At 40.7% G+C, this 27,001-nt stretch overlaps 1 protein-coding gene across 1 annotated transcript in view; it reads left to right on the forward strand.

Moving 5' to 3' along the window:
* Positions 1-27,001, forward strand: part of Smc1a (structural maintenance of chromosomes 1A) — a 44,719-nt gene that overhangs the window by 636 nt on the left and 17,082 nt on the right. The window contains 15 exon segments of the mRNA NM_031683.2: positions 5,333-5,521; positions 5,613-5,725; positions 8,554-8,757; positions 8,848-9,086; positions 10,018-10,276; positions 10,356-10,496; positions 11,268-11,350; positions 11,491-11,698; positions 16,165-16,350; positions 16,446-16,625; positions 16,730-16,876; positions 16,968-17,105; positions 17,992-18,108; positions 18,213-18,319; positions 23,301-23,442. Coding sequence (NP_113871.2) covers positions 5,333-5,521; positions 5,613-5,725; positions 8,554-8,757; positions 8,848-9,086; positions 10,018-10,276; positions 10,356-10,496; positions 11,268-11,350; positions 11,491-11,698; positions 16,165-16,350; positions 16,446-16,625; positions 16,730-16,876; positions 16,968-17,105; positions 17,992-18,108; positions 18,213-18,319; positions 23,301-23,442 — 2,453 coding nt within the window.

The following is a 27,001-nucleotide window of genomic DNA, read 5'->3' on the forward strand; positions in this document are numbered from 1 at the left end:
TTTTTTTTTTTTTCTCTCTCTTTTTGGCTGGCGCACTTTTGAATTTTAGACCCAGCGTTCTGCTCTGCAGTGTGGGATTGCGACACCGAACTCCCCCCCCCCCGCATCCCCCCTACACGCCTAAGAGTTTATTGCTTTGATTTGCCCTTTTCCTACCAGGAAACATAAATAAGTCTGAACTTGTTCGTTTGCCAAATTGGAGTGTTTTGGGTTTAATCTATTAAATTTATGCCGGGGGGGGGGGAGCAAATCCGAGATCGCGGGAAACTTCCTCTAGAGGAGAAGGAAGACAGAGTACAAAATAAGATGATACTTAGGCCATTATAAATGTTTTGCAGAAAAGGGTTAGGTTGGTACGTTAGATTGACCGTGGTAGTATGTAAGCCTACTTTTTCATACTTAAGCATGCTATTTCATGTCTTAATTTTAGCTCGTGAGTTCCTCTCACCAATCTCTAGAAATATTCATTATGAATCTTTGCTGTGTTCCTCCACTTCAGAGATATTCTAGTTTACTCATTTTCTAGCCTGGTAGTCTAGCTCAACAGTGGATACCTTCACTGGACTTTTGAGTGCTTGAGTTTTTTGTCCTCTGCCTAGAGCATTGTTTCCTAACTTTGGCACATCAACCACACACTTTCTCTATGGGCTTGGTCCTGTGCATTGTAGAATGTTTAGCTGTATTCCTGGCTTCTATCCACTAAATGACAGTACCTCCGCTCCCCAGAAATGTCCATCAAAAATGTGTTAAATGCCGGGGTCCTGGAATGCGGGTCGGGGTGGTAATGACAGGTTACTTCCACTGGCTAGAGAGTTGATGCTTTGAGTTCTACTAAATTTCGTAGAATTTTGGCGTTGTGACTCTTGTAGAAAATGCTTGGTCGTACTAGTTGTTGAATTTCAGTCCCCTCAGCATTGTTAGAATTAAAATCCAGCTGTTTGGAAAAGGCTCTTTTCTTTTTTCTTTTCCTTTCCTTTTTTTTTCTTTTTTTTTTCTTTTTTTTTGTAGTTTTTCCACACAGGGTTTCTCTGTGTCGTCTTGACTATCCTGGAACTTCCTTTGTAGAACAAGGTGGCCTCAATCCCACAGATATCCGCCTACTTCTGTCTCTTTAGCACTGGGATTAAAGGTGTGCACCACCACTGTCCAGACTTTTGTTTGTTTGTATTTTTGAGACAATAATCTTATGGCCTCAAACTCTTAATCCTCTTGCTTCTACCTCCCAAGTTCTGTATTTACAGCTGTGTTCTACCCGTCAAAGCATTTCTTGACCTCTGATTCGCACGTTGTAAATTCATTTTCAGTCTCACATTTATGGTACATTATTTTCATCTTCATCACTAGTGCATGAGTGTTCTCAAGATGCCATTCCTTGAGGTGTTTTATTGGTACATAGTTCATACTTCACATTTTCACATTAGAAAAATGTTTTCAACACTGAACGGCTGTAGTAAAAGAGGCTTGTAGTTGTGAGATGTGATCCTTAAAAATCAAGGAAGGAGTCCAAAGGTTGAAATTTGGTGCTTGCAAGACTAAATTCCAGTTTATGTGATTTACCTGGTCTGCAGCAACTGGAGAGACAGTTGACTCTAGATTGAATAATGATAGATGTGTCATTTATTGAGCACCAAGTAAATCTTGGTTTTTGCTGTTGTTCATTTGTTTGTTTTTAAGATAGGATCTCATATCCTAGACTGGTTTCAAACTCTAGTTCAAGGATGACCTTCTGATCTTCCTGCCCCCATCTTCATCGTGCTGGAATTGCAAGTGTGTACTTCCACACCTGGTTTATTTGAGAGTTCGGGTTTGAGCTGAAGACCTTGTGCATGCCAGGCAAGCACACTCTCAGCTGGGTCAAGTCCCCAGACCCACAAGTTTGTAGCAGAATGAAGGACAGTGTGCAAGGATCTTGAAGCCTGATGATACAGAGCGACTGTTTTGTCATTCTGTCAGTTGAAGTAAAGGACTCGCTGACAAATTTAACTTACGGAATGGCTAGGTTTCTTCCTCTTTAAAGCAGAGGAAATACCTATTTCCTAAGGCTTTTGGATAAGCTAAATTGGATGATTAATGTGAACCTGACTCATGAACTTGCATGAATCATGTGAGGCAGTATTCTTAAGAAGGTAGCTGATTATGCATTGGTATTTTAGCAAGTATTAAAGAATCCAGGGTGCTGTCAGACAAAAGAGAAGGCTGAGACTATGGCTTTGTCTGTAAGGTGTTTGCCACATGAGCATAAAGACCTGAGTTCGGATTCTCCGCGCCCATTAAAAAAGTTGGGTGTGGTGGTATATACCCATAACCCAGCACTGGGGAGATGGAGACAGGAGGAGGCCTGGGGCTTGCTGATTAGTCAGTATAACCCAGTTGATGAGCTTCCAGGCCAACAGATCCCATCTCAAAAAAATAAGGTGGGCAGTTATCAAAAAAGATAACTCAGCATGAACCTCTGGCCTGCACATACACACGAATTGGATATAAAGAAACTGCATATGTTAAAAATAATGCACCAGTGGTATAATTTTGATAACAGATTTTAAAAGTTGGAGAACCTGGTACTTGCTAGTTGTGATGGCATACACCTATAATCTCAGTACTTGTGTGGCTGATGGAAGAAGATTGCCATGAGTTCCAGGCTAACCTGGACAGCACAAGGAGGACCAGGGCTGCAGAGCAGAACACTGTATCACAAAATCAAAAACTTAGTACTGGTTTTGTTGTTCAAGTTTGTTTGCTTGGTAAATTTCTTTTTCCTCCTTGTTTGATCAAGAGACTGGACCAAGTGACTTCCAAAAGTACAAAAAAGTTTTCCAGGTATGTGACTCAGGAGTATACCAAGTTTCCACTTTTTAAATAATTTAAAAATGACTCTGTGTGTGTGTGTGTGTGTGTGTGTGTGTGTGTGTCAGCAGTTGGTGTTAGGTGTCTTTTCTTTTTTTTTTTTTTATAACTCTACCTTATTTATTTGTTTATTTTGAGACTTTTCCTGTGTAGCCCTGGCTGTCTTGGAACTCACTCTGTAGACCAGGCTAGCCTTGAACTCATAGCAATCTTCTGCCTGCCTCTGTCTCCTAAGTGCTGGGACCAAAGGCGTGCACCATCAATCAGGCAGCTCTAGCTTATATTTTGAGACAGGATGTCTTACTGGCTTAAAGTTCACCAACTGGGTTATATTGGCTGGCCGGCAAGCCACAGGTATCCTCCTGTCTTCACTTCCCCAATGCACCACCACACCTAGCTTTTAAGTGGGTACTAAGAGTCCAAACTCGGGTCCTCATGCTTGTATGACAGGCTTGGTGCATGTATAGAGGTCAAAGAAAAACTGCAGGAGTGAGTTCTCTCCTCCTTCTATGTGGATCCTAGGGATCAAACTCAGGTTAGCAGGCTTGGTAGCAAGTGCCTTAATCTGCAGAGCTATCTTACCAGCCTGTTCATAGGCTTTCTTATTTTTTGTTTCTCCCCAAGTTTTGTATTATCTGAACTCTAGTATAGCCAGTCTGTACTGCTAGTATAGCCAGTCTGTCTGTCTATCTGTCTCTTTCTGCCTCCCTCCCTCCCATTTGTGTGTGTTTAACCATTTGAAAATAAATCAAAGACATTTCACCTTTAAGTGCTTCTGCATTTATATAAAATCATCATTTATCATATATATGTATATGTGTGTATGTATATATTTTTTTTTCAAGTTACCCTAATGACTTTGCAAAATGCCCATGTTTCTTCGAGGGGGAGAGGGGACACAGAACAGAGTCCAATCAGTTATGTTCTCAAGTTGGGTGGGATGTCACACACTTGTTATTCTAGCACTTGGAGGCAAGATGCTTGTGACTGTGAAGCCAGTCTAGACTATGTAGATTTTTTTCTCTAAAAATAAATAACCTATAATAACATCCTTTTTTTTTTAAACATTTATTTATTTTATGCATCTGAGTACAATGTACCTGTCTTCAGACAGGATAGAGGGCATCAGATCACATTAGGATGGTTGTAAGCCACCATGTGGTTGCTGGGAATTGAACTCAGGATCTGTGGAAGAGCAGTCAGTGTTCTTAACCGCTGAGCCATCTCTCTAGCCCCAACATCCTTGTTTTATTTGCATATACCTTAGTAAAGTTCTATATTCACTTTAAACATTGCTTTTATTTAGCAATAGTGATGGAACCTAGGGTCTTATGTGTGCTACTGAAGTTCTACCTCTTAGCTAAACTCCTGGTACAGATAGTGAGGGTTGGTTGGTTTGTTTTTTTAAAGAGCAGGCCATTTGTATTGTAGAGAATTTCACAGTCTTTAGCTCATTGTAAAGGGCAGCCTTGAACTCTTTAAAGAAAAATTTAATGTGTCTTTTGCCTGCATGTATGTCTGTGCACCATGTGTTTACTTGGTACTGGTGGAGACCTGAAGAGGATATCTTATCCCTTGAAACTGGAGTTTCAGACAGGTGTCTGCTATCATGTAGGTGCTAAGAACCCTACCTGGTACTCTGGAAGAGCAGCCAGTATACTCTTACCCACTGTGCTATCTCTCCCAGTTTCAATCTTGAACTCTTAATCCTCCTGTTTTAGTCCCTAAGTGTTGAGTTAAGGTTAGGAGCATGCTGCCACACTGGTTTTCATATAATCTTTCCAGTCTTTTGAAGGGTTTTACCATTACACTCAGCCCTACAGTTTATTTTTATCTTATGATTTCCTTGTATCTTAACCAGGTTGGTTTATTTGTTATATTTCCTAGAAATTGAAGTGTGGTTCTAATGACTTAGATTCAGGTTAAACATTTTTTGCAAGATGTTTCATAGCCAATGCTGTATGCTTCATATTGTATTATAAGGAACATTCCCTTTAAGAAAGGCATTGTGTTTACTAACTTAACTGTTTCAAGTGTACAGTTTTAATTGTGTTAAAGATATTCACATTCTTGTGCAACAAATTTCCAGGCTCTTCTGTCTTGGAACACTGAAATTTTACAGTTACTTAAAAAGCAACTAATTTCTTTCTCTGTCCAGCCTGCTTTTTTTTTTTTTTTTGAGTTTACAGGGTAAAAACATTATTTGTCAGTGTTATCATAGTAAATGGTGTAGAACAATTCATTCTGTAACTACCTGTTTCTTTATATGGGGTTTTAGTTTCTGGCTACTATAACTAATAACTGTAAAGCAACTATTATTCCTAAGTCATTGACCCAATTTTCTGACAACAAATTTTATTTTCTCTCTTCTATTAGTCTGAGCTCTAAGTGATTAGAACATATTTCTACTCTCAGTATGTCCTTTATTTCTTTTCCCTTTCCCTTCTTCCTAATGTTCTCTCTTCTGCTTTGTCTCCTTGTCCCTTAGGTAAGTCAAATCTCATGGATGCCATCAGCTTTGTGCTTGGTGAAAAAACCAGCAACCTGAGGGTAAAGACCCTGAGGGACCTGATACACGGAGCTCCTGTGGGCAAGCCGGCTGCCAACCGAGCCTTTGTCAGCATGGTCTACTCCGAGGAGGGTGCTGAGGACCGCACCTTTGCCCGAGTCATTGTAGGTGGGTGAGGCTGATCAGAAGGCTCCTTGGGTCCATGTTGTCAGGATAGGAGGAATACCTGATCCTTGTTGACTCATTCATTGTCTTGTAGGGGGCTCTTCTGAGTACAAGATCAATAACAAAGTTGTCCAGCTACATGAATACAGTGAAGAGTTAGAGAAGTTGGGCATTCTCATCAAAGCTCGTAACTTCCTCGTCTTCCAGGTGAGATATGTACTTTTTTTTTTTTAAAGACAGTCTTGCTGTGTAGTCCCTAGCTGCTCTGGAACTCACTGTGTAGCTTAGGCTAGCCTTGAACTGAGAAAAATCAGCCTGCCCCTGCTTCCTGGGTGTTAGGATTAAAGGATTACCATGCTTAGCAAATTACTTTTATTTTTTTAAAAGTTTGAAGATTTTATATACTATTTGCATCATTTTCACAGTACCTCTTCCCACTTCAACTCCTGTATCTCCTTAACCACCTTCTGAGGAATTCATGGCCTCTTCTATATATTTTTTCAAGATTTTTTTGTTTATTTCATATATCTAAGGTTTTTGCTTCTATGTGTGTGTAGGCAACACATGTGTGCCTGATGCCAGGCCAGAAGGCAGCATCAAACCTCTTGGAACTGGAGTTACAGATGGTTGTCAGCCACCATTTATGTGATGGGAACTAAGTCAGAGGTGCTGAAAGAACAACAAGTATTCTTAACCACTGAGCCATCTCTCCAGGCCCCTTATTTGTTTTCTTTATTTACACACACACACCTCAGTTGAGTCTAGTTTAGTATTTGTCCTTATTTGTATATGTTTAAGGCTGAGGTTTTCGTGAGGGGTGGGGAGCAAATGGTAAACCCTTAGCAACCTTTTGAAAGTTTTTTCCATCCATATTGTTATGTTCATTGGTGTGGTCTTCACTAGTCCATATTATTGAGAATTCTTGGGAATAACATCTTTGTCCAGGCCAGAAGAAACTATCTTACAGCAGTCATCCTGGCCTTCGGGCTCCAATCTCCCTCTCCTGAGATGGTCACTGAATCATAGATGTAGAGACTGTGTTATAGATGTTGCATTTGGGGATAGGCATTCTTATTCACCTAATTTTTGCATTTTGACCAGTTGTGGATCTATTTTTCTGTTGGAAAATGAAAAGAAGCTTCTTTGATGAGATAGGAAACTTGTTCTGTGGGTATGTGGAGAAATATTTAGAAAGGTGTTGGAAACTATATTACTTTAGTAATATGATAGTAGTAGGTTATCCTCTGTGGACTTTTTTAAAGACAGGATATCACTGTGTAGCCCTGGCTGGCCAGATGTGCCTGCTTCTGCCTCCTGAGTCCAGGAATTAAAGACATGTGCCACCATGCCCAGACTGTGGGCATTTTGAAAACTGATTTTATGGGTATGAGTGTTTTAATTGTATGTATGTATGTGCACCAGTGCGTGCCATGTCCATGGAAGCCAGAAAAAGGTGTTGGATCCCCTAGGACTTGACTTGTGAGCTACCATGTGAGTGGTGGGAATTGAACCTGGACCCTCTGGAACGAAGAGCTGCTAGTGCTCTTAACTGTTGAGCCACCTATTCATCCCCCTTTGAGTGTTTAAAAATCATTATTGGCTATTTGCTGTTTGTTGACTTTGCCTGTCCCAACTAGAGCTGCTTTATCTCCAAGTTCATGTGTTTCCTTTAGACTAATGTAGCACATCCTTTAGTGGGCTTCCTAATTCCATTCTGGCTCCTTCCCATTTCTTCCCTCAGCTGCGTTAGTCTAATAGACACAAGTCTTTTCTGTCTTTCCATAAAGCAGTTCAGTGATTCCTTCTTGTCTAAGGATAATTGTTCTTAAATTGTCATTCCTAGACCAGCAGTATTAACAACATTTGGCGATCTGTTGCAAATGTGCATTCTTAGGCCCCATTACAGATTATGAGCTGAAGAGAGACTCTGAGGTGGGGCACAGTTTGTGTTATAGCAAGTTCTAAAGGCTATTGTGATGCTCCCTGAAGTTTGAAAACAGTCAACTTAGAATGAACAAGCAAATTTGCAAGCCTATTGTTCATAAAACACTGTCATTCAATTCTTTCCTGCCTTAGTAGCTTTGTCTGCCTGTAGTCTTTTTCTCAGTTTTGTACTCTAGCCTAACACGTGTAGTTCTCAGATTCACTTGCTCTCTTTGGCATGCAGGCCCTTGTTTGTTAATTCCCTATATGTGGAATTATGGAATAACATTTTCTGTCTTTGTTTTACACTGACACTCACTGACACACACACACTCTCTCTCTCTCTCTCTCTCTCTCTCTCTCACTCATACACACACACACTCTCTCTCTCTCTCTCACTCATACACACACACACTCTCTCTCTCTCTCTCCCTCTCTCTCTCTCTCTCTCTCTCTCGCACACACACACACACACACACACACACACATACACACACACACTCACTCACTCTTGAGATGGTAGGAATTAAACCCAGTTTCTCTCATATGCTATCCTAAGTCTGTTGTCCTCTTTTCTTGGTTAGTTTTCCCATATATTCCCAGTCAGCTGTTACCTGTGTAAAGCCTTCCCAAATAGAACTCCCTACCTGAGTTTCTTGCATCTCAAATTTGAATTTTCTGGCCTGCTTTAATGATTGCGCACAATACTTATACCACTGTTACCTTTGTGTTTGACTCTTTGTGCTCAGAGGCAGAGAATGGACCATTAAAGCACAAGACTTGGTAGCAGAGGCCCATAATCCGACTCAAGCAAGAAGATTTTAAGTTCAAAGTTTGCTTGGGCTACAGAGAAAGGTCAAGCCCATGTAGACAACTTAGTGAGATTCTCTCAAAATAAGAAAAGTAAGCCAAGGGGAGAGAATGTAGCTCAGTGGTGGAATACATACTGTCTTTCAATCCTCCATATTTACTCTGTCCCCTACCCACAAAAAAAAAAAAAGCCCAGAAATGTGGCACTAGTTAAGGAAAGGAGGATCTATAAACTTTTGAAGTGAGCAAGGTGAATTGAGCCATTAGAGGTCTAAATGGGGTAGTGTTTTGACCTTTATCAGGGTGCAGTGGAATCTATTGCCATGAAGAACCCCAAGGAGAGGACAGCTTTATTTGAAGAAATTAGTCGCTCTGGGGAACTTGCACAGGAGTATGACAAGCGAAAGAAAGAAATGGTGAAGGCTGAAGAAGACACACAGTTTAATTATCATCGCAAGAAAAATATTGCAGCTGAACGCAAGGAGGCCAAACAAGAAAAGGAAGAGGTTAGTGGCCCGGTTGCCTCTTAGATCTGAGGGACCAAGATAAAAGACATTGCCTTACTGATATACCCTGTCCCCACTCGGTTTGCTTAGGCTGACCGCTACCAGCGCCTGAAGGATGAGGTAGTACGCGCACAGGTACAATTGCAGCTTTTTAAACTCTACCACAACGAAGTGGAGATTGAGAAGCTCAACAAGGAACTGGCCTCGAAGAACAAGGAAATTGAGAAGGACAAAAAGCGGATGGACAAGGTAGAGGATGAACTGAAGGAGAAGAAGAAAGAGCTGGGCAAAATGATGCGGGAACAGCAGCAGATTGAGAAGGAGATCAAGTAAGAGGCATGCCCAAATGAACCTGTAACTTGTGGAAAACTAAGCAGCTCTTGCTGTTCTCTTGCGATCCCCTGAGCCTAGAGTCTACTATTGTACTAATTTGTTTATCTTCTCCTTGACCAGGCACATTTCTTGACTTTCAATTAATACTGTAGAATATTCAAGCTTGGGGTGGTAAGGTAGCTCAGCCTTGATATAGCTCATCTGGTAAAGATGCTTGAGACTAAACCTAGTGACGTGAGTTAAATTACTGGGATCCAATATGGAGGAAAGAGAGATCTGAGTTCCACAAATAGTCTTCTAAACTGTATACACTAACTAACTACTCTGTGTGTGTGTGTATGTGTGTGTTACAAATAAATACAAAACAAAAAAAGAACCAGGCTCTGAGTTGAAGAGTTAGTAAGTTCAGCTATTGGATGACCAAGAGGGTTATCCTAGAAGAGAAGCTGTGTTTCACTAAGCTTAAAGGACAGGGATTTTAAGCGATTAGATCAGATGAAGACAACTCAGTAAACATAGGGTATTTGCAGAGAGTTTTTAATGAGAGATCTGTCTTAGGGTTTGCTTCAATATTATGGGGCAGTGTTTTGACCTTTATTGGGGGTACAGTGGAGTATATTGCCATAAAGAACCCCAAAGAGTTGTAAGGGTTGAAAAGAAGGTGATAATTTTGTCTTTCGGAGTGACTAGAAAGCCAGGCAGATACTGTATATTCCAAGAAGTACTTGAACTGCACCCCTCCTTGTTTTGTTGTTGTTTTGGGATCTTTTGTTTGCTTTTGAGAAACTATAGGAAATCAAGGCCCTTGTTCTTTAAGGTGTTTCCATGGTTGGCAAAGAATACATAGGTCCCTCTTTTAGGGTAAAAAACCCAGGAGCCCTACCTTCTGCAGGGCTAACTGGTTGTCTCTTTTCTCTCTGGCAAAAGGGAAAAGGACTCAGAATTGAATCAGAAGAGGCCTCAGTACATCAAAGCAAAAGAGAATACATCCCACAAAATCAAGAAGCTTGAAGCAGCCAAGAAATCTCTGCAGAATGCTCAGAAACATTATAAGAAACGTAAAGGTGACATGGATGAGCTGGAGAAAGAGATGCTGTCAGTGGAGAAGGCCCGACAGGAGTTTGAAGAGCGGATGGAGGAAGAGAGTCAGAGTCAAGGCAGAGACTTGACCCTGGAGGAGAACCAGGTAAGTCTTGAAAGGGTATTGGCAAAGAGACTTAACATTAACTGACTTAATAACCTGTCCTCTTTTCCTGTCTTAACAGGTAAAGAAATACCACCGATTAAAAGAGGAAGCTAGCAAGAGAGCAGCCACTTTGGCTCAGGAGCTGGAGAAGTTTAATCGAGACCAGAAAGCTGACCAGGACCGTCTAGATCTAGAAGAGCGGAAGAAAGTAGAGACAGAGGTAGGCAAAAGTTAAAGAATGAGGTGTGGGAGTTTAGCTCAGCAGCAGTGAGTACTTAGCATATTTACCCTGAATTCAATTCCCAGCATCAACCACAGGCAAACCGATCAGGAGTGGTAATCCCTAAATAGGAAAATAATGATAGTCTTAATAACAACAGAAATTTATGTGTATCTGGCAGCTACTGTGTGCTAAACACTATGCTTTACATATACTCACTTATATAAGTTCATTTATGATTACTTTTAAGGGATGGTTACTATTATCCTCACTTTCAAAACGAGGAAACTATCACAGTGGTGAAGTAATCTAGGGCTTAGTAATAATAGTAATCCCATAATTACTCAGCTGCAGGTTTAGGATGAACCTGGGCAGTCTGTCTCTAAAGCTCACACTATTACCAAATATACTTCAGTTACTACCATTCTAATATTAGTATTAATATATACCCTGTATTAAGTACTTACTATATCTTACAGGTGAGACAGCAAAGTCAGAGAAGTTTGTGAAGCTTTACTTTGCTTGGGTTTGAGCCTTAGGTTGGTGAGGAACCCTGGCCTGAGAGATTTTGGAGCCCTTAGAAGCCCTTATCTAGCAGTAGACTGGACTTTGTGTTTCTGCTTTTCAGTAGGCCTCCTGTATTAGATCATGACGAATATGTTGGACTGTTGCAGTTTTGGATGAGTGGGGTCAATAGGGGTGTAAGCCAAGACTACATGGGCTTGGGTTAATTGGTTCAGTCTCTAATAGTGGGATGCATTTATTATCCAGGCCAAGATCAAGCAAAAACTGCGGGAGATTGAAGAGAATCAGAAACGGATTGAGAAGCTAGAGGAATATATTACCACTAGCAAGTATGTGGCTCTGCAATCCTCGTTTCACCCTCCACATTCTTTTCTGCTCATCCTGTCCCTCTTCAGACAGGTTTACCAGAGTCCTTAAGTCACAAGTATTCTCTTGCCAACCAGATTAACTCCTCCTCTCTTTTTTGTAGGCAGTCTCTAGAGGAACAGAAGAAGCTAGAGGGAGAATTGACAGAAGAAGTAGAGATGGCCAAGCGTCGTATTGATGAGATCAATAAGGAGCTGAACCAGGTGATGGAGCAATTGGGGGATGCGCGCATTGACCGGCAGGAGAGCAGCCGCCAGCAGAGGAAGGCAGAAATAATGGAAAGCATCAAGCGTCTCTACCCTGGTTCTGTGGTAAGACTGGCGGGGACTCTTTCTGATCATGTATTCAGACTGACTGTTGCTCTTCTGTGTTCTGTGATAGATTTTTTTTATGGGGAGACATGAAACACACCTACTTACCTCAGAAAGGGAACCCACAATAGACCAAAGTAATAGTTGCAACAAAGTCCAATAGAGTGAACTAAAGAGTTTTTACTGGCATTACTAACAAGAGTGTGAGTGAGAGATTACTTAAAAGAGCAGGAATGACTTTTAAAAAAGTAGCTGCATCACCAAAAAGCCCACCCCAATAGCAGATGACAGCTCACAGAAGCAACAGTGCTGGAGCTCTTGGCACAGTTTTCAGTCAGCTCAGCAGTTAAGAATCTCCTATTTCGCGGTTGGGGATTTAGCTCAGTGGTAGAGCACTTGCCTAGCAAGCGCAAGGCCCTAAGCTCCGGGGAAAAAAAAGAAAAGAAGAATCTCCTATTTCTGCAGCTGTCTGTCAGAGACTCCTCCCCAAGTAGATGTTTACTTCTGTAAAGCTGAGGAATACCTTCTAGAAACTTCCAAGTTTCCACTTTCCCAGACATGAAACTAAAGTGTCTACCTCCTGAGTCTTACCAGCCTTCTCCTCCTGGAGGGAATGCCAATTGGGAGGCGACTGCTATAGAATACTCTGTGAAGACAGGATAGCTATTTATACTTTTATATCAGGGAAAATGGAAAGTCAGCTAGACTGTCCTGCTCAAATAGACATAGCTTAGGCTAGAGAGATGGCTCAGAGTTAAGAGCATTCTCTACTCTTCTATAGGACATGAGTTTGGTTCCCAACACCCACATCTTAACTCACAGGGCCTTGACTTCAGTTTCAGGGGTTCTGGTACCCTCTTCTGGCCTACCTGGAGACAAATCACACATGGGTATACATATAGACAAAACACACATGCATATAAAATAAAAATAAATTATAAAAAGAAAAGAAAAGCTTGTGAGAGAACTGCTGTTCATGTTTAGTTTGTCCTGATTTTGTTTTTGGTTTACAATATTTATTGGGAGCTAGAGAGATGGCTCAATAATTAAGAGCATTTGCTGTTCTTTCAGAGGACCTAACACAACAATTGGCATAGAACTGCCTGTAACTGTAGCTCTAGGGGATCTGATGCCCCCAGTTTGTGACAGCATGTGCATATATACACATGCAGACACACACTTACACATAATTATAAAAATAATGTGTATGTGTGTATTTGTGAGTACATGTACCACAGCAAGAATGGAGCTTGGAGAATATTCTGAGGTGTCAGTCCTTATTACCAAGCTTATTTGAGACAAGATTCCTGTGTTGGTTTTGATTTATTTCTTCATGTATGTATGTGCACCACATGCATTCCTGGTGCCTGTGAATTTCAGAAATCATTAGATCCTCTGGAACTAGAGTTATGGGTGGTTGTGAGCCACAATGTGGGTAGTAGGAGTACTCTTAACAACTGAGAGATCTCTCCAGACCTTCGTGGTTTTTTCTGCTATGTATGCCAGGGTAGGTAGCCCACAAACTTCCTGGGATTTTCTTGCTTCCACTTCCCATCTCCCCATAGGAACCAGTTGGATTACAAACAATGTGTGCTACTCTGACCATGGATTATATCGGTTCTAGGGATTCACACCTGAGCCCTAACCCCACATGCTAAGTGTTTTCCTCGCTGAACCATCTCCATGTCCCAGCCACATGTTCTTTTAATTACAATTGCATCTTCCTGATGGGCTTGTCTTTCTATATCCATTCCTCTTTGGGGAATGGGGAGGACAAAGCAGATTTTGGAAGGGAGAATAGATAGGCTAGAATTGCTCTTTAAAAAAGGAGCTTTCTGTAGTTTTCTATGAGTTCTATTAGCATGTGCTAACTGGTCCATTGGCTGTTAGGGGACCCCTGGACTTTATCAGAACTTTTGACTTCTTCACCTAATTCTGAGTTCCCAGGTGCCCTGAATTGTTATCCTTCTGTATTCTGTTTCTGAGTTCGACTTAGTTTGGTTCTATAAATACACACTGATCATTCCTGTAGGCATTCCTGTAGGGAAGTGGAGATACATATAAACTACCTTCAGTATGTACCTTTGAAGAGATTATTTTTTTCCCCCAAGGGTTCCTCGGTGTAGCTCTGGAACTTGATCTGTAGACCAGGCTGGCATGGAACTTAGAGAAATCCACCTGCCTCTGTTTCCCAAGTGCTAGGATCAAAGGCGTGTGCCACCACTGCCTAGCTTAAGTGATTACTCTTTATCTCAGTTCTTGAGGAACCATGTTTGATTTTAGGAATGGAATAAGGGATCTTGTAAAAGTTGCCTACTTTATTGGGTGCTTGTCAGAATTTGAGATAATATATATAAGATGTCTTTCAGTGTTTGCTAGGTAATAGTCTGGGAAATGATTGAAGACATTTTGAAAAATGATTCTAGATTCAGATGTGATTGCTTGAAGCTGACACTGGCTCTCGAGCAAGTGTAGGCTTTTCCTATATAGTATGGGGTCTGCTCTGTGAGATGGGATAAAACCAAAGTGCTCTTCCTACTCTCATACAGAGCCAATAAATACAGCATTTCGTTTCTTATACTAGATGTGTGTGTGTGTGTGTGTGTGTGTGTGTGTATCTGTCTGTCTGTCTGCCTGTCTGTCTGTGTCTGTGTGTCTATATCTGTCTGTCCCTAACAGCACATGTATAAAGATCAGAGGAAAACTTGGAGAAGCCAGTTCTCTCCTTCCACAATGTGTGTTCTAGGAATTTACATTCCCTTACTTACTGAGCCTCCTCTTGAGTTATCTAGAAGCTCCTTCAACACAGAATCAATCCATCCTTCCTTCTTTCCTTCCTTCCTTCCTTCCTTCCTTCTTTCCTTCCTTCCTTCCCACTCTTCCTCCCTCTTCCCTCTCTCCCTCCCTCCCTCCCTCCCCTCCCCTCTCCTCCCTTCCCTTTCCTTTTCTTCCTTTCCTTCCTTTCTTCCCTTCTCTTCCTTTCCAGACAAGATCCCTAGACTATATACTCCTGGCTGGCCTAGAACTCACTATGTAAACTAAGCTATCCTTGAACTCACAAAGATTTGCTTGCCTCTGCTTCCTCAGTCCTAGGAATAAAGGCTTGGATGACCATACCCTGCACAAACACAGAACTTTCAAGGATTTTGGTTGGTTTTGTTATCTTTTTAGATTTATTTTAATTGTAGGGGTGGATGTGTCTGAGTCTGTGTTTCTGTTTGTGAGTATGTATTTGCGAGTGATGGTACCTGAGGAGGGTAAAAAAAGGGGGGGGTATGAGATCCTTTGGAGCAGGAGTTATATGTGGTTGTGAGCCACCTGAAAGAATGCTTGGAAGAAGCTCAGGTCTTCTGCAAGAGCAGCAAGTACTCTTTAGCAGCTGATTCATTTCTACAGTCCTGAGCTCTTGTGTTTTTATGGAGGGTTTGTTTTATAGGCCCAATACATTAAATCATTGCCTATTGCTGATCAATTCAGCTTTTAGTCCTCTTTTCTTTTTAGGTGTGGGACAGGTGACTAGAAGGCCCAATCCTCTAATCCTGCCTTGGTCTCTATGACTAGCTCTCATGAAAGTTACCTAGGAGTAGTCAATGAACAGTCAACTCATTATGAGTTTAGTTTGTGGAACTATGTATCTGGAATGATAGTCTAAGCTAAATATATATTTCATAATTTCATAGTCCTCCCTTGGTCTTTGAGCAGAAATATTTTACATCAAAACAAACATAAGTCAGAAGATAATGACATATTACTTTAATCTCATTTAGTTATAAGTTAGTGAGTAACTATTCTAAAGCTAGGTACTTTGGTGCATGCCTTTAATATCAGCAGTTGGAAGGCAGAGGCAGGAAGATCATGAGTTTGAAGTCAACCTGGGTTGCATAGGGAGATCTATTTTAGTCTCAGCTAAATAATGAAACCTTGTTTCAAAAACAGAAAAATTAATTAGTGTGTCATATTCAAAAATGTTTTCTGTGGGAGACTGTTAAGGCTTGTGACTTTTCAGTCAATCTTGTCTGATTCCAAAAGCAGTAGTCATTTTAAGAAACCTATAACTTTACCTTTTAAGCTTCCTATATAAGTGAATATAGAAACAATGTGATTTCTTCCTCTGAGCTGCTTCTGAGGTGTTGATTGGGTCTTCCATCTTGGAACATGCTTATTCAGTCCTTAATCTTCCTCTTAACCAAACTTCTGTCTTTGGAAGGAACATTAGAATTGACTACTGTACTAGTCTAAATTGCTTGTAGCCATACAAGTCTAACAGGTGCCTCCTCCCAGTCTCTTCCCATTCCCATCTTAGTGGTATCATATAGGTGCAAAAGTAGAGGACTGACTGCACCAATAAGCAGCAATGGGCACATTCACTGTTCCTTATACAGATTTTTATCTTGCCCTTCTTTGTGAACTAGTAATTTGGATTCCCAAACGTTATGCTTCAGTTTCCCTTCTTCCTTCATATTCAGTATGGCCGCCTCATTGACCTCTGCCAGCCTACACAAAAGAAGTATCAGATTGCTGTGACCAAGGTTTTAGGAAAGAACATGGATGCTATTATTGTAGACTCCGAGAAGACAGGTCGGGATTGTATTCAGTATATCAAGGAGCAACGTGGAGAGCCTGAGACCTTCTTGCCTCTTGACTACCTGGAGGTAAGGCTTGTGAAGGGGTTTGGGGTCAAGGCAGTGTTGTGAGCCCCTCACCTTGGCTCTATGTATTCTGTTGCTTCATGGGAGTCTTCACACAGGTGAAACCTACTGATGAGAAACTCCGAGAACTGAAGGGGGCCAAGCTAGTGATTGATGTGATTCGCTATGAGCCACCTCACATCAAAAAAGCTCTGCAGTATGCTTGTGGCAATGCCCTTGTTTGTGACAATGTGGAGGATGCGCGACGAATTGCCTTTGGAGGTCACCAACGCCACAAGGTATATCCCCTTCCCTCACACCCCTTCTCAGGTTGGAGCTGAATAGGCTTGGTATTGGGGATTCCTATGTTCACCTTCTCCACTTCTCTCCCTGATGTGTATAGACAGTGGCATTGGATGGCACCCTGTTCCAGAAGTCAGGAGTTATCTCTGGTGGAGCCAGTGATCTCAAGGCAAAGGCACGACGCTGGGATGAGAAGGCAGTAGACAAACTAAAAGAAAAAAAAGAACGTTTGACGGAGGAGCTAAAAGTAAGGCACAATAACATTGATCCTTAGGAGTAGGGTTCCTGAGCTCGGGTTGGCCACTTAGCACATGGCCCTTTTTTCTTTTTCTCTTCAGGAGCAGATGAAGGCAAAACGAAAAGAGGCAGAGCTGCGTCAGGTGCAGTCTCAGGCCCATGGGCTACAAATGCGGCTGAAGTACTCACAGAGTGACCTAGAACAGACTAAGACAAGGCATCTTGCCCTGAATCTCCAGGTAGGGCCTGCCTGGCCTCTCCCAGGTCATCATAGGTTGCACTGGGACTGGGGAATTAATCCACTTTCCTTCCATTCTGTTCAGGATAGGATAGCATAGCATAGCATCAGGCACTAAGATGGGATGAAGGTGTCCAGATCTTCTGTCCTCTGGATTTATTCCATTAAACTACTTACTAACTTCTTATTGTCAGTTTTCTCCTCTTGATCTACCAAATGGAAATTAGTGTCTATTTTGTGTGGTTATTGCAAAGATGGAATGAGTTAATACCTATAAAGTTCTTAGACATTAAGTAAATGTTAGATACTGTTATTAGCACAGTTCAGTCAATAAATACCTTCTAAAAGTCAATTGAGAGTGAACAATAGGGCCAGTGTACTGGCATACACCTATGGTCTTAGTACATTTGAGAAGATTGGAGAATTCAAGGCCACCCAGCTATATAGTGGGATCACATCTCAAAGGAAGACACAAACAAACAGTGAGCTACAGGCATTTCACTGTCTGTGGGTTGGAGTACTGTTACCAAACAGTACAGCTTAACTCAAACTAGAATTGTTGCATAATACCTAGACTTAACTTCTGAAAAACAGTCCAACTTCTAAAACATATTTGGCTTATCATATTTGGGTTATCAACAAGGGATTAATGGAGCTATAACTCCTTATGATAAACAGTTTATTGTACACCCATCTGAATAGATTAAAGGTGGCTGAACTAGAAACGGGAAAATAGGAGAGTTCTAATGAGATTTTGGGGATGTAACTGGGGCATTGGTACTAAGTCAGGCTTTCTCAGTGTTTGCTGACTGTGGGGCTGGTATTGGCTAGGAAATTCTTTTCCTCCACAAAGACTAGTCTTTCGTTTTTCAACATATTGTCTGTAGGAAAAATCTAAGCTGGAGAGTGAACTAGCCAACTTCGGGCCTCGAATTAATGATATCAAGAGAATCATACAGAGCCGAGAGAGGGAAATGAAAGACTTGAAGGAGAAGATGAACCAGGTTGGTAGGGGGCGGGAATGCCAGCATGTGTACCAGGACAAGACTAGATTTGGGAGTAGGAGTTTAGCCAGTAATGTCTCTACCCTGCCTGACTTTTCCCTCAGGTGGAAGATGAGGTGTTTGAAGAGTTTTGTCGGGAGATTGGTGTGCGTAACATCCGCGAATTTGAGGAAGAAAAGGTGAAGCGGCAGAATGAAATTGCCAAGAAACGGTGAGTGAAAGTTGTTTTTATAAGATAATGGGATATATGCCTGCATTTTGCCATTCTTGGTAGTAATTTGTGTCCTAGGGGAAGCAACCAATTTTTAGAACCATACAAACTTACTGTAGGGGACCTGAAAGAAGAGAGATCTTGAATAGTAGTTTTTATAAAATGAGACAGTGATGCCTGTTTTGTGGCATTATGTAGAGAGTTAGATGAAATAATCTTTGTGAATTATTCAGCATAATAAATAGCACCTACCAAGAACATTAAGCATTACCCTTTGTTTTCCCGTTGTCCCTATGTGTTGGGGGTTAGGAATGAAAAGAAGTTCTAGACTGGAGAAGTGACCAGAAAAGAAACGTGTGTCCTTTGTTGTATTGTATATTGTACTATACTATATTTAACTTTCATTTTTTAAGGTGGGGTCTCCCCTTGCAGCACAGGCCTCCTCATTTTAGCTCCTTCATAACATATGTACACTCATCCATTCATTAACCTCATGTTTTTTTTGTTTTTGTATTTCCAGATAGTCGTGTTATGGAACCCTGGTTGGTCTGATACTTACTGTGTATGTAGCTCAGGCTGGCTTAGAACTCAGCAGTCCTCCTGCCTCAGCCTCTCCAATGCTGGGATCATAGGCATATGCTACCATGCTGCTTGTTAGTGTTTTTTTTTTTAATATCTACTTCATACTGTTTTTTTTCCTTATTGGAGGAGATAAGAGAAATGGAGGTGAGACAGAGGAACACAGTATAGTCATCATTGAAGGAGGTCACCCTCTGGACCCTGGGTCCAAGTTAAGAGACAAATAGTGGCATATGCCTGTTATCCCAACTACTAAGGACTTTAAGTTCAAGGCCAGCCTTGCAATTTAACAAAACTGCCTCAGAATACAGTAAAAGAGAGAGTGGTGGAAATGTCGTTCAATGGGAGAGCACTTGCCTTTAAATTAGCATATATGAGGCCCTGGGCTTGGCCTCTTAGTAAATATTCACTGTTTTCCTACTCATGCTAGTCAAAGGGTATATAATTGAATCTGGTTCTGTGTCTTTCCCCCAGGGAACTTAGAGTTCTTAAGGAAAAAGTAGATGAATAATTTCAGGATAGACTGATTGGCAAATTAAAAAAAAAGGAAGGTTTCAAGAAGACCATAGTTGTTGTACAAGTTTGCACTCCCACCTAGTAAAAAATGGTCAAAGAGTTTCCATCTCTATGAACTGTAAGAATTGTTTGATCCCTTCATCAGAGAAGTGCTGATGAAGATAAAATGTAGTATTTCTGAAAATAAAACATCTTTAGTATATGAAGGTAAATTAAATATATGATAAAGATAGACTACAAAGTGCAGTGGAGCAGTTCATACAATAGATCTATAGGCAGTAAGAGTAACATGGATTACTTAGACAACTGTTATGGATTGGAAACATAAATACGATAGATAACATGGTGTGTTTATATACATTTTAAAACAGTAACATTTTATTGTTGGGTTTTTTCTTTATTCTTCTCTCATATATATTATATCCTGACTGCCACTTTCCTTTCAGAAAAGAGTAGGCCTTCCAAGGTTATCAACCATGCACGGCATAGCAAGTTACAGCAAGACTAGGTATATCACTTTATATCAAGGCTGGACAAGGCAACCCAGCAAGAGGAAAAGGGTCCCAATATCAAGCAGAAGAGTAAGAGACAACCTCTACTAACATTGTCAGAAGTTCTACAAGAACACCAAACCACACAACTATAACATATGCAGAGAACCTAGCTCAGACCCTTATAGGCTCATTGGTTGTATCTTTAGTTTCTATGAGCACCTACCAACTCCACTCAGCCAACCCCAAGGGCCATGTACTTGTAGTGTCCTTGAGCCATCTCACTCTATAGTCCTTCCTCCCTCTCTTTCTCAGGGTTCCCCAAACTACCCAATGTTTGTCTGTGAGTCTCTGCATCTGCTCCCTTCAATTGCTGGATGAAACCTCTCTGATAATGATTGGGCTAGGCTCAGGTCTGAGTATAGCAGAATATCATTAGGAATCATCTCATTGACTTTGTTTCCTTTGCCAGTTGTGTTTGGTTCTATCCTAGGTCTCTGGGTTATCCAGCCTGTGGTTCCTGGCCCTTCAGGCAGTGTCAGGCATGGGGCTCCCTCTCGTGTCATGGGCCTCAAATTGGACCAGTCATTGGTTGACCACTCCCAAGTTCTCTTCCACTATTACTCCAGCATATGTTGTAGGCAGGATGAATTGTAGCTCAAAGGATTTGTGGTTGGGTTAATGTCCCAGTCCCACCCCTGGAAGTCTTGCTTGGTTCAAATTTTGTATCCCCCATTACTAGGAGTCTTACTAGGGTCACCCTTTTGGATTCCAGGGAGTTTTGCATTGCACTAAGTTTACTCATAACCCCCAAAATGCCCCCCTCCAATTCCAGTACTCTCCATTCCCACACACCTTGAGTCCACCTGCAAAATCTATTTCCTCTTCCCGAGGAGATCCATGCATCCGTCCCTTGAGCTTTTTTTGTTACTTAGTTTCTCTGGGTCTGTGGATTGTAGCATGACTATCATTTACTTAATAGCTAATACCCACTTCTAAGTAAGTACATACTATGTTTGTCTTTCTGGGTCTGGGTTACCTCATTAAGGATGATTTTTTTTTCTAGTTCCATCCATTTGCCTGCAAATTTCCTGATTTTTTTTAAACAGCTGAGCAGTATTTCACTGTGTAAATATACTACATTTTTTTAAGATTTATTTATTTACTTATTCATTTATTATATGTAAGTACACTGTCACTGTCTTCAGACACCAGAAGAGATCCCATTACAGATGGTTGTGAGCCACCATGTGGTTGCTGGGAATTGAACTCAGGACCTCTGGAAGAGCAGTCAGTGCTCTTAACCACTGAGCCATCTCTCCAGCCCCACATTTTCTTTATCCATTCTTTGGTTGAGGAATATCTAGTATGCTTCCAGTTTCTGGTTATTATGAGTAAAGCTGCTATAAGCATAGTTGAATAGGTGTCCTTGTGGAGTTAGTTGAGCAAGTACCCTTGTGGTAGGATGGAGTATCCTTTGATGGGTATATACCCAAGAGTGGTGTAGCTGGGCCTTGAGGTAAGTTGATTTCCAATTCTCTGAGGAACCACCCTATTGATTTCCATAGTGGTTGTACAAGTTTGCACTCCCACCAGCAATGGAGGAGTGTTCCCCTGGCTCCACATCTCTGCAGAATAAGCTATTGGCTTGTAAAACAGTGGCATTTTAGAGACTTATTTTATTTATTTATTTATTTATTTATTTATTTATTTATTTATTTATTTGTGTGTGTGTGTGTGTGTGTGTGTGTGTGTGTGTGTGTGTGTGTGTTTGTATGTGTCTGTCTGTGTCTGTGTCTGTCTCGAGGGGGATAGTGCCATGTGTGCTAGTGCCCACAAAAGCCCTAAGATTGTCAGATTCCCTAGAACTGGCATTAGAGGTGGTTCTGGGAAACAAACTCAGGACCTCTGGAAGGGCAAAGTGCTTTTAACCACTGAGCCACCTCTCTAGCCCAGGATGTGTGTATTTGCAGTAAGAGGAGATAATGGGGGTAGAAATCTAAGGTTGAATAAAGAAGATAAGGAAAGGGATTTGCACACAGATAAGTGACACTTCTGTTATCAACTGCAGTATTTACTAGTACAACTCATCTGAAATTGAAAAAGGAAGGAAGCTTAGAATCTGAACTGAACTGTGAGAAAAGGCATGAAAAGAACAAGGAGTAATGAATTAGAGATCTGAAGAATGAGTAGGATTTAGCCAGTCAAGCAGGGACAGAAAGGAGTTCCAGCCACTAAGAACAGCATGCTCAGAGGTGTGACAGTATGCCTTGTTTTGAATACTAAGTAGTTTTGAATGCCTGGAACATAAAAACAGGGTCAGGAGGAAAGCAGGGGAGGTGGAAAGGTCAGCAGGGGCCGGATCATGGTGGGAGAGCTTTATGACTCATACTTAGATTGGCCTAAACATTACATACCTCAAAATTGTAGAGTTAATTACATTCCATTCGGATTATAGTGACTAATAGGTTTAAGCTGCTAGCGTGACATCTGGCAGCATCCATCACAATATATTGAGGATTGGTGGAGCAGTTGAAAGCTAGCCGTGCTTGACTGTTAGTGCCTATATGCTGTTAATGTACTTTGAGTTTCTGAAGAGGTAAGGGAAAGGGGAGTAACAAAATAGCAGAATTCATTGTTTTCTTCATGTTCCTATACCACCAAATCTCTGCCTCTTAGGAGCCTCTGTAGTTTTGGGGCAGAGCTTAAGATGCTAGAAAGAACTGAAGCCCTTGGGTAAAAATGAGTTAACTACAGTCACTATCCCTCACATTGATGATGATGATGGCTAAAATGTTCCAAATGTTTTCTCTGTACATATTATTAACTCAATAAGAAAAGCTACAGATGAGGAATGTGCAATATAGAGAATCTAACTGAGATTACACTACTTCCAGGTTGAAGAATTGGGATATTAGCTATATTAGCCTATACTACAGTGATGACATATAAGAAAGAACCTAGGTTCTGGTGTTAGACTTGGATTCCAGTCTCATGTGATATTTGTTAGCACTAGCTGTTTGGTCTTGGGCCAAGTTTTTTTTTAAACCTCTTAGTGTAAGTTTTCTGTGTAAAATATGGGTATTAATGTCTAGTTATAGGAATTGTTGAGTGGAAAAATTTGCATAAAGTATATAGAAGCTTGATAAATGAGACTGCTAACTGATGGTTTCTGATGAACTTTTTTCTAATGTCTCCTAGAAAATTGGGAAGGTGCTGGAGTTTCTAATGTTTAGAAATGGATAAATGGAACTTGGCCTAGAGTCCTCTGTCTTATGCTAGAGTTGCAGCTTCTGGGCACACTTTGGTGTCTGAGTGGATAAGGCCGTGTAACTGAGATTCAGCAGTGACCACGAGGTGCTGAGCACTAAGTCTATACCCCCTTTTTTCTGCAGCTTGGAATTTGAGAATCAGAAGACTCGCTTGGGCATCCAGTTGGATTTTGAAAAGAATCAGTTGAAGGAGGACCAGGATAAAGTACACATGTGGGAGCAGACAGTAAAAAAGGATGAAAATGAGATAGAAAAGCTTAAGAAGGTAAGGAAGGAGAAAGGTAAAAGAAAGGGTGAAAACTGGAATAAATATTATGCACATAAATATAATACCCATTATTTATACATTTTTTATTTAAGGAAAACCACCAAGACCTTAATAGGGGAGAAGTGGTTAAGTGGCACAAACATTTCAAAAGATTGAAATAGCTCACAAACATAAATAACTTAGCTTTTCCAGGAATCAAAGAAACACAGATGACAGCCATAATTGAGTATACTTTATTGTCATTTAAAGATTTGTGAAATTTTGGGGTTTTTTTGGGGGGAGGGTGGTGTTGGTGAGTTCTGGTTAGTAGTCTGTGTTGGGTATATGCATATGGGTATATGCAGGTGCCCATGGAGGCCAGAGGCCTCAGATACCCTGGAGCCGGAGTTACAAGCAGGTGGGATCTGGGAATCAAACTTAAGTCCTCTCTAAGAGCAGTATGCCCTCTTAACTGCTAAGCTATCTCTCTTGCCCTATATTATCTAAAAGCTTTTATTTTACATTGCTTGTATGTGTCTCTGTGGTTATGTTGCATGTATGTCAGGGTAGACACGTGTGCTGGTGCCCTCAGAAGTCAAAGATATTAGATCCCCTTGGAGCTAGAATTACAGATAGTTTTTTTGAGTCACCTGATGTGGATGCCGAGAATTGAACTCTGGTCTTCCTAAAGAGCAGTACGCCCCCTTAACCACTGAATCATCTTTCTAGCCTCTCATTATTCAAAAATTAAAAACAAAAACAAAATACTTCTTCATACCTCATATGGTGCAGGAGACCAGTATTCTTACATAACATTCCAACATCCATCAAAACGCTTCAGAATGTTTATGCCCTCTAGCTCAGTAATACCCGCAGAGGTAATCCAGAGTGCTGGCAAAGCCTTGTGCAAACACATTGGTGTTTATTACCAACATTATTTTTAGTTCCAAGTTGGAGACTACACAGTGCCCCTTGGAAAGTAGGAATTTAGGAAATTATGCTGCATTCAGCACTTACATAATTTATTGGTCTTTATACTTTAGTAACATACAGATTTCATTTAAAGCAAAAAGTATTTTCTAAGATAGCTAGACCTGCTTATAATCTGCTGTTACCTTAATATAAAAATGGGTGTTTGTGCTGGGGTTGTGGAACATGACTTTGACCCTAGGCAGAGGCAGGAGGATCTCTGTGAGTTCAAAGCCAGCCTTGTCTACAGAGGGAGTTCCTAGGCAGCTGGGGCTATATAGAGAGATCTGTCTCAAAAAAAAAAAAAGAAAAGAAAAGAAAAGAAAGAAAGAAAGAAAGAAAGAAAGAAAGAAAGAAAGAAAGAAAGAAAAGAGAAGGAAAGGAAAAATGTGTCTATAACGCCTAACCAAAAGCCAAGACAAACTTAATAATGGAATACTAGCAAAATGAATACAATTTGGACCTTAAAAAGTGTAGCTTGTACTTTTAATAGATGTTAGACAATGATGTAGACAAGGTCAGTAATCGTTTCAGCCTTTAATCTGTTAGAAAACTTTGAGGAACTGAGTTGACTGATTATTTTTATATTTTTGATCAACATATGTTCTCATCAAGCAGCTGAGTGAGCCATAGGGTATTTTCATTATTTCATGCATGGAGTATTTGATAAAAACAAGAGATTAGATCAGTATAGGTTAAATGTCTGGCTAACAACCAGATCTCATTTCTTAATATTTTTTTCTCTTTAGCTCTTCTACTTTTAAGCTTTTATAGCATTTTCCTTAAGTTCTACTGATTCCGACTTTGAGGTCTGATGACCTGCGTTTTTCCTATTGATATTGCCCACAGCCACTCCTCTGTAGTGGCTGTAAGTGAACAGTATTTCATCATCTGCTAGATTCACCTTTCTCAGATGTAGCCTGAAACATGCTGGTGGGATTTGAAGGATTTTTGGGAGCCTGCAAAGAAGGCGAAGAGTAGGAAGCGGCAGTGAAAGAACAGGCTGGCAAGTACTATTAGAGGAATAGCTCCAAGCGTCCTGACCCTAAATTCAGATTAGCCACATAAAGTCAGTGCAACAGATGATGTTTTACTGACACACAGCCATTTCATGGTATGACTGTGCTCGTGTCTGTTTCAATCAGGCTGTTAAGCATGCCTGTGTCACTGTGTTTTGTGTGGTGACTTTCCTTAATAGTCTTTCTCTCAAAATTACTGTGAAACCTTTATTGGTTATAGTATTCCTTCCCGAGGTGGTTTGGTTCCCCTGGTTTGAACATATCCCTTGGCTTTTGGATCTGCCTATATTTGCTGCTTGTGTATTTTCTTCATTAACCCTTAGTGATCTCGAATAGTGTTACTGGAATCTTAGGTACACTTGCAGAATAGGTAGTAAACTAGTGAGACAGGACTAAATTTCATTTAGGATGCTCTAAGATAGTATATTTATGTGACTTTAATTTCATTTTGAATAATTATTGCTTAGCTGAAAGATGTCAGAATAAATAGTACAGCCTTCTTTGATACTCACAGGACATTGTTTGTAGGAACTGTCCCCCAGCACCAAAATGTCAGTCCCTTGTATAAAATGGACATTCTTTGTCTGTAAAATATGCATATCCTCTTCTATACTTTAGATCATGTCTTTATTATATCTAATGCAATGCAAGTACTTGTTATTCTTTATGATTTAGAAAATGACAAAAATATCTAAACATTTAGTGCATTAAAAAAAGTCTCACTATGTTGCCTTGGATGGTTGGAACTCTGAGTAAACCACACTATCCTCAAACTTTCAGAAATCCAATTGCTTCTGCCTCCTGAGTGCTGGGATTAAAGGTGTGAGCTACCACACCTAGCAATGTACAATTTTTTGCCAAATTCTGATGTTCTTTTAAACCCATAGATACAAAATCTGTGTATACAGAAGGCTGGCTATCAAAGAACTCTAATCCATGAAAAATTAAGATACTGTGTTGCCATAATTTCCTTTAGCATTCTGTGTGTCTATTATTTTATGATTTATTTGAGAATTATATTCAGATGTCCTTTTTTCTTTGTGTGTGTGCGCGTGTGTGTGTGTGTGTGGGGGTCTCTTGTAGCCCGTGCAGGCCTCAAACTCAGTATGTGAGGGGGCTGGAGAGATGGCCCAGTGGTTAAGAGCACTGACTGCTCTTCTAGAGGTGCTGAGTTCAATTCCCAGCAACCACATGGTGGCTCAGTATGTGACCTCTACATAGTGGGATTGCAGGCATGTAGAATCACTTGGTTTTATGCAGTGCCAGGGATCAAATCAATGGCTTTATGCATATAAGATAAGCACTCTTACCACCTGACTCACATCACCAGTCTGACAGGTTTCCCTTAATGTGATTTTTAAAAATAAAATAAATTGGAAGAACAAAACCAATTTTCTTGAAAGAGTTAAAATGTGGGCTGGGGAGATGGCTCAGCAGTTAAGAGCGTGTATTGCTCTCCCAGTTGACCCAGGTTTAATTTTTAGTACCCACATCAGGTGACTCACATCTGTCTAACTCCAGCTGTAGTGGGCTTTGACACCCTCTAAGGGTACCCACACACATGTAACATGCAGTCACACAAAGAATAA

Source organism: Rattus norvegicus, chromosome X (genome assembly GCF_021556685.1).
Source record: "Rattus norvegicus strain SHRSP/BbbUtx chromosome X, alternate assembly SHRSP_T2T, whole genome shotgun sequence".
Classification (NCBI taxonomy): domain Eukaryota; kingdom Metazoa; phylum Chordata; class Mammalia; order Rodentia; family Muridae; genus Rattus; species Rattus norvegicus.